The sequence below is a fragment of the Hyperoodon ampullatus genome (assembly GCF_949752795.1).
Source record: "Hyperoodon ampullatus genome assembly, chromosome: 14".
Lineage (NCBI taxonomy): Eukaryota > Metazoa > Chordata > Mammalia > Artiodactyla > Ziphiidae > Hyperoodon > Hyperoodon ampullatus.
In genome coordinates, this window is record NC_136927.1 from 59,235,425 (window position 1) to 59,246,676 (window position 11,252).

Genomic DNA, 11,252 nt, shown 5'->3' on the forward strand with positions numbered 1-11,252 from the left:
GTGAGGGGGCCCGGCCAAGTGCTTAAAGCCGACTGCAGGGAGGCCCTACCCACACCCGCCTCACTGTCTCAACTCCCAGGGTCTCCGAGCTCACCGAGCTTCTTCCCAGAAACTTCGCAGCCCCGCTCAGCCACTAACGCTCACTGCGCGGGCCCGAAGAAGCCCAGTCTACGCGTTCTGGCTAAGTCGCCGCGGGCTCCCGGGAGTAGCCCGCCCGGGCTGAACAGGAGCGCGGGTGAGGGCGCGGGGCGGGCGGACGGGACCCCGCCCGGGCCGCGCTGGGGAGGACCGTCGGCGCGGCATTAGGACCCAGGCGCGGCGCAGGCTTGTGTCACCGGCTCCAGCCGCGGGCCCGCCCTGGACGCCGAGGTTGGGGTCCCGCGGCACCTGGTGAGGAGCCAGGGCGTGCGCGCTGGTGTGCAGCCGTCCCGCGGCTGATCGCTGGGGCCATGGCCGCGGCCACCAGGCGCGTGTTCCATCTCCTGCCATGCGGTGGGTGCCTGCGGCTGGAAGGCCGTCCGGTCTCCGTCGCAGAGGCGTGCTAAGCTGGGACGCGGAGCCGTCGAGGCGCTGGGGGGAATGCGGACGCCGCCGGCCTGCACCGGCCCCCGGCGTGGTGGGCGAGAGGGTCGTGGGGGCTTCCCAACTGGGACGGGGGTGACCGGGGGTGCCCTGGGTGAATTCAGCCGCGAGGGAGTGGGAGCCCGGGTGGGTACGCGGGTGGCTGGGGGAAGCCCAGGACGACTTCGTGGGCACTGCGCGCTTGACTTAATGCCGTTTTGAAACTCTTAACAGTTTTTGAACCTACGAGGTAGCTTGTGGAGGAGTGGGGGGCTTGCAAATGGCGGGGCGGAGTTGCGGGGTCCCTAGCACCTGGAGCGCCATCTTCGCAGCCGGGCGTGCAGCCACCTCGGAAAGCCTCATTTTACGTTCTACCCGACACCTTCCCGCCCCTGGCGCTGCGCGGCAGCCTGCCCACTCTTAGGGATCCTTGGGCCTCTGACTGTCCCCAGCGCGACCGCAGCTGACACCTGAGGGCCAGCCCGGGGTTTGTACTACCATCTATTTACGTGGCACTTGAACCGCCCCGCATGGGAGTAGCATCCCCACCCTTCCATACCCTCGTCATTCTCGTCCTTTGTCCATCCCTGCAGCCTCTGGTGCTAGCTTTACTGACCCCGCCCCTCCCTTCTGATGCCGCCCGGGCTCCCGCCCCGGGAGTCCGTCCGCATCCTGCCCCCCGACCCCCAGGGTCCCCGAGTCTGGAGGCGCTTTCCTCTCGTGCACGCGGCCCTTCCTGTCGCTTCCTTCCTCGCAAAGCGAGGCACAAACAGCCCAGACCATCCATCCGGGGCCCGGCGCTGAGAGCACGGACAGCTCTCTTCCCCACCCTCCCCCCACCCCGCGGCATCTCCCAAGAGGACCAACGGCTCCGCCTCCCAGGAGAAAGTGGGTGGTGCTGAGGGCAGGAGGCCGTTGCCTGGCGCGTGAGGTTGGGGGCAACTGCCCGTGTGATGGGTGTTGATGGCATCAGGGACCGACGTGAGAGTGAGGGCCGAAAAGTGCTGGAAGAACCCCAGCCCAGTTACTGGGCTTGGCAGCGAAGGCTTGAGAGAGGGAGGCCGGCTTCCACAGGGAAGGTGGCCAGGCGAGTCTCCTCCCTCCCGAGTCCTGCAACCAGCGAATCCTTCCTTCCTTCACTGGGTACTCTTAATTACTCCTGGAGAAAACATGCTGAAAGCATCTCCCTGTCTGCCTCGGTCCTTTCCCACCTGGGCAGCCCCTAGCAGATGGGCTGAAGAATAACAGGCCTGGCTTCCTTTGGCTCCTCAAGGAGCCCCTGTCTTGTACTGTCCCCTGCTCCTTTTTCTCCCAGGGTCTCTGGGAAGGGTAAGAAAGACTCAGCAGGGTTGGTGTGGGGTGGGCAGCAGATGTGCCCTGAAGGCTGTCCGGGGCTGGTGCATGGAGTTGGTGACAATTCTTTGCCTTGCCTTGCAGAAAACTCTTCTATCATGTCGCAGAATGGATACTTTGAGGATGCAGGTGAGTACATTTCAGGTATGGGTGTGTGTATAGAGAGAGCTCCTTGGTCAAAAGTCTCTAGGGGACGTAGTCCATCCACCTGGGTACTCATGGTCCTCTGCTGGTGCTGGGATGCCTTTGGATTCTACCCTCCAGAAGGTTGTGATGTGGTCAGAGGGGCAGCTGATAACTGCCCTGGGCTCTGGCAGATCTCTGGTTGTCCTGTGGTCCTGGGAGGGCAGGCTGCTCCCATCCTGCACTTATGTGGACCATCTGATAGCCCATGGTTTTGCTGTTACAATGCTCTGGTTGTCTGACCAGCTTTTAGGCTAAGTGTTGTGTGTGCCCACATTCCTCAGACCCCGCCCAGCCCTGTGAGGGAGGGGCTGCCATTGTCCCTCTAAAGAATTGTAACCTCTCTGCTCCTCAGCTTTCCCTGCTTGCACCAGCCTAGCTCTCTCCCTCCCCATATCTCTGGGCTGGCTCTGTGCTGCCTCTCCTGAGCCCAGATTCGGGAGCTGGCCTCAGAGGGGTGTTTAGTGGGACAGTGCTTGGACACAGTGGTGATGTGCTCCTACCCAGGGTCCCCAGGGCATGGTGACTGCATGTGCCAGGCTGCTGGTGGGCATGTTAGGTATGTGATTGGGCTATAGGGTGGAGATAGGGCACGCATGGCATCCCAGGAGCCTTGCAGGGAGCTGGTAGTGTCTGCTGGGTAGGTCCTAGATAGAGCCCAGGATAGTGGAGAAGAGGGACAGTGTGAGGAGCATGCTGGGGAATAGTGGGTGCTGGTGGGGGTGACAGAAAGGAGGTTGGGATAGGTTGGGGCTGGGGAACCAAGCATTCTAAGCAAAGCAGGTCTAGAATTGGGGAGGAAGGTGTTTTTCATGGACATGAGCTCCATGACAAATGGGGGAATGACACCTTTTGAATAATAGTTCTTCTCTGGGCTCTGGGTGCAGTGCAGACCTGGAGTTAGGGGTCACCAGTCCATGAGGGCCTTGACAGGGGAGGCCTAGTGCCTCCTACCCAGAAAGGGCCCAGGCTGAGCACAGGACATTGGGGGAACAGGGCCTGGGATGTGCAGAGGAAACCAGTGGGAGGGAGTGGAAGTGAGTCAGGGTGAGTCACTGCCTGGCAGGTGGAGGCGTGCTGCTGACCCGTCCCTGTTCCTGCACAGGTGTTTTTCAGGCATTGGTGGGGTCTCAGCTACAAGGGCTCCTGGGTGAATCACAAGTGGTGGACCACAGGGGACTCACAGGACAGTGAGGAAGAGGTGTCAGCTGGGCCAAGAGTAAGGCAGGGAGGGCCCTGCCAGAGGAGAAAGGGTCTGTCAAGCCTTGAAGAAGGCCCTCCAGGGAGGGAAGCCCTCAGCTTGGAGGACAGGAGCTGGCATGCCTGGGGTGCTAGCCACCTGGCCTGAGGAGTGAGAGATTGAGGTGGGCGGTGTGGGACTGGGCCTGAGGGGCCAGGGGTAGCAGGGCTGGCTCAGGCTGTCATCCCAGAGGCTGTGGGGAGCCCCAGCAGGACTCAGGGCAGATTGGAACTTTTGCATGTCATCAGGAAGGCTTCCTATAGGAGGGGGCCTGTGTTGGGGGGCAGTTGCAGGAACTGAGAGGCAGACCAAAAGAAAGGGGCAGCAGGCTCTGTGCTCTGGAGTCCCAAGGTGCCATAACAGGCCCCTTGCCCACCATGGGTGGAGGCCTGAGATGAGGCCTCCTCTGGGGTCCTCTCACCTCTGTCTCTGGCTCTGTTTTTCTGGCTCTCTTGCTTCCTGGGCCTTGTCTGATGTTGGACTAAGGTCTCTCAGCCTTGATGCTTTGCCCCACATGCCTTCCCTGTGCCAATGAGGTCCGGATACTACAGGGCTCTGGCTTTCCTTGAGTTGCTTCTGGGGAGCCAGACAGGTCCAGGTCCCGCAACCTGGAGGTTCTGAGAAGGCAGGGGCCAGTCAGTCTTAACTACATCATTGTACCATGTGCCTGGCTCAGTGTCTGTGGAATGAACATGTTCTTTCTCTAGCTAAAGGATATGTGTGGCACAGAACAGTGCAGGGTTCCCGCTGCTGAAGAATGTTGGAGAAAACCATTGGGTGGGGGGTGCCAGCTGGCTGCCGTACTCAGGGGCAGGACCAGATATTGGGCCTAGCTGAGGTTTCCTTCCTAGCCTGCTAGAGGCCTCCCTTACCACTCACCGAGATTGCACCAAGTGGGACAGCCCAGGGGCCCCCGCTCCTTTGGCTTGGAGCCCCTTTGTCCTGTGTGTAGCCAGGCCCTCTTGGGGGGTCTCTCTTGGTGGTGGTTGGGGCTCCAGGCTACCTCAAGCGTGACACGGATGATGCCTCTGAAACCCGTGAGGAGAGCCTGGGGGATGAGGCCTTCGACACGGTCAACTCCTCCATTGTGTCTGGCGAGAGCATCCGTTTCTTTGTCAACGTCAACCTCGAGGTGCAGCCCACCCAGTCCGGTATGGGGGTTGTAGCAGGGATGGGTCGGGGGAGGCACGCAGGGGACTGGGGACTGGGCAGATACGGCCCTGCTCCGCCAAGAGAGACCTGAAGGGCTGGGGCCGCCCCCTGAGCCCTCCCGCTTTCCTCCAGCAGAGAGTGAATCGCCTGGCGGCTACGGGCTCCTACACATCTCCCGCAAGGTGAGTGGCCCATTGACCGGATGGGAGACATTTGGTCCTGGACCACTAGCTGGGGGTGGAGGTGGTTGCTTCCCTGAGAGAGCTCACACCGATGCTGGATCTCATACTAGCCCAGGGCCCGGCTGCTGGGGCCAACCACGCTGGTCTTCTCTCCGGGAAGGGGGTGTCGGGTCCTGGTGGGCAGGGTCAGCCGGGGACCACCACAGAGGAAGGACCCAGACAGCGACAGGAGGTCTTTCTTATTTATGGGCCTGTGTGGTTCTGTGTATGGGATCCCCACAGTACCTGAAGCTAAAGAACTTTGAGGAAGAGATCCGAGCGCACCGGGACCTAGACGACTTCTTGGCACGGGCCAGCATCGTCCTGAACGAGACAGCCACCTCCCTGGATGATGTGCTACGGGCCATGCTGTGCCGCTTAGCCCAAGACTCCCAGAACATCGAGCCTGACTGCAACTTGGACCTGCTCATGGCCATGCTTTTCACTGATGCCGGGGCCCCCATGGAGGGTAAAGGTAAGGGCTGTCCCTCTGCCTGGGCGAGAGGTCAGGGAGGTGGGGCCATCTGACCCTCCTGTTCCTTCCACTCTGTCAGCAGTTCACCTACTGTCAGATACCATCCAAGGGGTCACTGCCACAGTAACGGGGGTGCAATACCAGCAGTCGTGGCTCTGCATCATGTGAGTTGCCAGGCCGCCACAACTGGCCTCCCCATGTCACCTTGGAGCCAGGCATCCAGTCCCTGTGGAGGCTGGCCCGCTCAGTTTGCGGGGAGAGTGAGGAATCCATCCCATTTGGTCTTTTTTTTCCTCCCTAACAGAGGTCACCGGGGTCATAGTTGGGGGCTCGGGGAGGGGGGAGCCCCAGCTCCCAAGGGTGGCAACTGTGTGCTGTGTGCCCTCTCTGTCCCTGCCAGCTGTACCTCCAAGGCCCTACTGAAGCGGCACGTGTGCATCAGCCGCCTGGTTCGCCCGCAGAACTGGGGGGAGAATTCCTGTGAGGTGCGGTTTGTCATCCTGGTGCTGGCCCCACCCAAGATGGTGAGGAGGGGTTTCGGGTGGCTGCTCTGCTTCCCAGGAAGGAGGGTTCCAGGTTACCCTGCCCTCTTCTTGGGGGCATCTCTCCCAGTGCTGGAGGCACCACAGTCCTGACCTCTGAAGGCCACATTCTCACCCTCTCTGTTCACCTCCACCCTACTGGGGTTCATCTGAAGCATACTTGCTAGGTCTTTATCAAGCCCTAATTTCCCCAGAAGTTGCCCAAAAGGTTGTATTTCTTCCCTGACTGAAAAGAGATACTTTTTAAGATTATTACTATTCAAATATAGGGGCCTTTCTTTGGCCTGCCCAACCCTAACTCTTCTAGTTGGCTATGATTTGTTGACCAAAGATCCCCACTCCTTCCTGGGGTATTTACCCCCCGGCCAGGGGCATCTTGCTTTTGTGGGGGCTGAGACTTATACAATTTGGGGAATCTTCTTTTATGGAAAAGGATTTTAAAATCATTAATAGAAAATGGCTAGGGCCCCTCCCCAGGCCTGGGAAGGGCCTTAATGCTTAAGATTCCATTGGCTTCTTGATGACTCTGCCCCTGCCTCTGGTGTAGACTCAGAGCTTCGGGTGGCCCCTCTCCAGGCTTTCTCTAAGCAAAGGGGGTGCTAATGGGATCGTCCCTCCCAGGGCTTTCATAGACATGCTGTGAATCTCTCCAGATGTTACTGTGCTGGGGAGAGAGGAAGGGCATTTAGGGCAGTGGGCAGCTCATGGGTCAGAGGGAGTGACAGCTGACAAGGTGGCCAGAACAGCTGGAAGGAAGAGAATCCCTAGGATTGAGTGGCTAGACTGGTGCCTTGAGACAGGCCAGCCATCCTGACACCTGGCTCCTCCTCGGGGGAACAAGCCTGTTCTAAAGCTACCAGAAAGCACAGTGTGCAGGGTGCAGCCCCGGGACTGTAGCTTTGGGCAGCATGGAGGGGTGGATGCTGCTCCCAGGGGACCTAGGATGGGGCGGTGAGACAGGCTGCTGGGATGGAGGTTGAACACTGAGTTCATGGACAGGGTTAAGCTTGGCCAGGCAAGAGGCACAAGGCTGGATGGGCCTGGAACCCCTCTGAAAATCATAAACCAGCCGACCGTGCAAATGCCACCAGTGAAAAGTAGCTGGGTGAACATTTTTCTCCATCATCATGATTTCATTATCCACAATTACACAGATTTAATACCTGAGTTTATTAAAAAAAAAAATACTAGGTTGATGGTAGTTCTAGTGATCTGCTAACCTGGTGGAAATCGTGGCAGAGTCCACTATGCTTGAACTTTGGGGGACTACACCCAGGTCATGGGGAGAGCACCTGCCACGTGCTTGGGAATGTCTGTCCGTGAGTGGCCAGGCCGGGGTTGGGCACCCTTCGCTCTACAGTCGCTACAGATGTGATTCTCTTGCCCCATCCCCAGAAAAGCACCAAAACTGCGACGGAGGTGGGACGCACGTTTGCCACCATGTTCTTAGACATCACCTTCCGCCAGAAGCTCCTGAAGACCCGCACGGAGGAGGAATTCAAGGAGGCCCTGGTACATCAGAGACAGCTGCTCACCGTAATGAGCCACTGTCCGAGCATCAGCATGAAGGACTACAGCATGAGCTCCATCTGCACCCACAGACCCCCGCAGGTGCAGGGCAGAGGTGGCCTGGGCGGGCAGCACGGGGCAGGGACACAGGGCTGATGGGCGCGTGTCCTCTTCCCAGCCCCCACGGCACAAGGACTTTCTCCCCATGGGGAGGGGCATCCGGGAGGACATCGCCCGCAGATTCCCTGTGTACCCACTGGACTTCACTGATGGTAAGTGGCCCATGGCCCTCCTGGAGCTCGGCCTGTAGCTCAGGCCCCAGGCTTGTCCTGTATCCCCAACACACCCTCCGCCCTGTCTCCCATTCCTAGGCATTCTCGGGAAAAACAAAGCTGTGGGCAAATACATCACCACCACCCTGTTCCTCTACTTCGCCTGCCTCCTGCCCACGATCGCTTTTGGGTCCCTCAACGATGAGAACACGAACGGGGCCATTGGTGAGGGGTTGGAGCCTGGTGGGGCATGCCGGGTGGAGCCCAGGGCCACGGTTCCCCCCTGACTGCCCCGCATCCTCAGATGTACAGAAGACCATAGCTGGGCAGAGCATTGGAGGCCTCTTGTATGCACTCTTCTCCGGGCAGCCGCTGGTGGTGCTGCTGACGACCGCACCCCTGGCCCTCTACATCCACGGTGCAGTGGGGGCGGCAGCGGGGAGATGCTTCCTGAGGTCGCTGGTCCCAGCCTGGCCCTGACTGCTCACTCCTGTCCCACCGCCTGCAGTGATCCGTGGCATCTGTGATGACTACGATCTGGACTTCAGTACCTTCTATGCATGGACAGGCCTGTGGAACAGTTTCTTCCTCGCGCTTTATGCCCTCTTCAACCTCAGCCTGGTCATGAGTCTCTTCAAGAGGTGACAGGGCCTTCCCTAAGCTTCTGGGACTCACAAGCAGGAGGGAGACCAAGGCCAGGGGCCTGGGTTAGCCTCCATGCCAGCCTCTGAGGCCCTGTTAACCCTAGAGCAGATGGGGTGCCCCCACCATATCACTGCTCCAAGGGGAAAGCCTGGGACCCTGGTCCTCTTCATGGCAGGAGGCCATGGCCATGCTGAGGCTCGGGGAAGGCTCCCCACTACTAACAACTCACCCCGTCTTATGAGGCATATCCCCTGCTGGCAGGTCAACGGAGGAGATCATTGCTTTGTTCATTTCCATCACATTCGTGCTGGATGCTGTCAAGGGCATGGTCAAAAGTGAGTGTATTGCCAGTGGCCACCTCCTGCAGGGGAAGCTGAGTTGAGACGGGGGGCTATGGAACTGTGCCCAGAGCAGCCAAGAAGCATACAAGCGTTAAGGTTGCTTCCATGGCCCAGGGTGCTCTGGGAGCCATGACTAGCAAAGAGCAGCAGGCCCATGTGCTAGAGGGTGATAGAGCTGCCCTAGGCAGGATCAGAGGCACTGGGCCAAGCAGGATTCGCTGTCAGAAATGGATGAGGGCAGGGTGTGGAGTGGTGGGTAGACAGGCAGGTCAAGGGGTCCTGGCTGACAGAAGGCCAGCTCTCTACCCTCCTCCCCCCAGAATTCCTTCCTCCCCTCGGGGCTCCTTCACCCCCACATCCAGGAGGAAGCTGCTGGGCCCCAGGCTCCCAGAACCCAGATGGCTGAGTCCTGTTGGCCTGTGTCCATAGTCTTTCAGAAGTACTACTGTGGCCACAACCCCGGGAACTACTACGAAGATAGGTCTTCCCCGGTGAGCCTGCTGGGCCTCAGCCCCAGCCTCAACAGTAGCCTCCACGCTGCCCTCAACACCAGCCTCCTGGCCGGCCCACCAGAGCTGACTTCAGTGGGCAGCCAGGGCCCCGAGCCCCTGGCCCGGGACACGGCTGTGCTCAGCCTCCTCATCATGCTGGGGACACTCTGGCTGAGTTACACCCTCTACCAGTTCAAGAAGAGGTGAGGAGTGCCCCCTCAGGGTGAGGGCAAGGGAGCACAAGCCGCAGGCCACGCTGACACCCACCTGCCTCCCCAGCCCCTACCTGCACCCCTACATGCGTGAGATCCTTTCAGACTGTGCCTTGCCCATCTCAGTGCTCACCTTCTCCCTCATCTCTTCCTACGGCTTCCAGGAGATTAAGAGTGAGTTGGGACTAGGCGTGGGGTGTGGTGGGGTGTGGTGGGTCGCTCTGTGGGGGAGGAAGGCTTGAGCAGGGGCCTGTACCCGGCTGCAGTGGGCAAGTTCCGATACAACCCAAGCAAGAGCCTGTTCGAGATGGCCGAGATGCACTCGCTATCCCTGGTGGCCGTCAGCGGCGCCATGGGCCTCGGCTTCCTCCTCTCCATGCTCTTCTTCATCGAGCAGAACCTGGTGGCCGCCTTGGCTAATGCCCCGGAGAACAGGTTCGCAGGGCTGGGGAGGGAGGGGTAAGCATGTGCCCAGCCCTCCAGGGGCCATGGGGCTTTGTCCACATGTGACCCTGCCTGCTGCAGGCTGGTGAAGGGTACTGCCTACCACTGGGACCTCCTGCTCGTCGCCATCATCAACACCGGGCTGTCTCTGTTTGGGCTGCCCTGGATCCACGCTGCCTACCCCCACTCCCCGTTGCACGTGCGGGCACTAGCCATGGTGGAAGAGCGTGTGGAGAATGGGCACATTTACGAGACGTGAGTGTGAAACTGGCCCCTTGAGACGTGAGGCCAGAGTCACGTGGACTCTGAGGTGGGGGGTAGCCCTGGGCCACATATGACCTAAGGAAGGATATGGCTCAGGGGATAAGGGCTCAGAAGTAACAGAGCCCAGTGACCTGGGATGGACACGGCCCTGTGGACCAGGCCGGCGGTGACCCAGTGCACTGGAACCTCACAGGATTGTGAGTGTGAAGGAGACACGGTTGACCAGCCTGGGCGCCAGCATCCTGGTGGGCTTCTCCCTCCTGCTGCTGCCCTTCCCGCTGCAGTGGATCCCCAAGCCTGTGCTCTACGGCCTCTTTCTCTACATCGCGCTCACCTCCATCGACGGCAACCAGCTGTTTGCACGCATGGTCCTGCTGCTCAAGGACCAAGTGAGTGTCTGACCCTGAGAGTGAGGGGTGGGGGTGGGGGTGGGGGATATGGCTGCAGACCTGCCCACACCTGGTCCCTGCCACCCACAGACCTCGTACCCACCCACCCACTACATCCGGAGGGTGCCCCAGAGGAAGATCCACTACTTCACAGGCCTGCAGGTCCTGCAGCTACTGCTGCTCTGTGCCTTTGGCATGAGCACCCTGCCCTACATGAAGATGATCTTTCCCCTCATCATGATCGCCATGATCCCCATCCGGTAGGGGAGGGTGGCCAGCAGGCGGGAGGGACTCGGCTGGGCGGGAGACGGTGGGCTGGAGTGGCTACCCTCAGCCTGTTCCTCCCTGACCCAATGCTTATCCTCCTGCCTGTTCCCCCTCCCCTCAGCTACAACCTGCTGCCCCAAATCATTGAAGCCAAGTACCTGGACGCCATGGACGCTGAGCACTGAGGTCCTGACTACCAGGCCCTGGCCACACCCCATTCGCCCATCCTTCTGGGTCTTCCCAGGCTGGCTCTGTGGCTGTGTGTGGGTATCTTGGGGTGCTGCTCTGTGCTGCACCCCCTCACAGCTGTCCCAACTGGCCTAGGGTGTCTGGGCATTGAGGGGGCTCCAAGGTGTGTGTCTGCTCCTCTTCCCATTAGCCTTTTGCTTTGGGTCCGGAACTCTGCTCAGGGCAGCTTCTGCCCAGGGTGGGACTAAGCAGGACGGATTTTCTTTTGATAAAAGAGCCTGAAAGAGAAACCATTTCCTTGATTGTGTAAGGAACTTGCTGTATGCATGCACATTAGAGAATAAAGCTCCTGTTTCTATGCTTCTACATACTGCCTCCATCCATGCTGCCCTGCCCCAGCCTCTGAAGGCCACCTGAGGGCCCTGAGGAGGGAGAAACCATCCCAGGGGAAATGGGGTAAAAGGGACTGATTTGTTGAGTGCCACCTAAGGGCTATTACTTC

The 11,252-nt window shown here is 59.8% G+C and overlaps 1 protein-coding gene across 1 annotated transcript; it reads left to right on the forward strand.

Moving 5' to 3' along the window:
* Positions 1–449: 449 nt before the first annotated feature.
* Positions 450–11,116, forward strand: SLC4A11 (solute carrier family 4 member 11; the record flags this gene model as incomplete). Its single annotated transcript, XM_079720166.1, has 20 exons — positions 450–492; positions 1,999–2,043; positions 4,336–4,488; positions 4,622–4,671; positions 4,954–5,185; positions 5,268–5,349; positions 5,586–5,709; positions 7,123–7,338; positions 7,415–7,508; positions 7,608–7,733; positions 7,813–7,926; positions 8,017–8,149; positions 8,415–8,488; positions 8,924–9,188; positions 9,265–9,371; positions 9,464–9,632; positions 9,723–9,896; positions 10,099–10,294; positions 10,385–10,554; positions 10,683–11,116. The coding sequence occupies 20 exons, from the start codon at positions 450–452 to the stop codon at positions 10,744–10,746; spliced, it is 2,631 nt and encodes an 876-aa protein (XP_079576292.1). The 3' UTR covers positions 10,747–11,116.
* Positions 11,117–11,252: the final 136 nt, after the last annotated feature.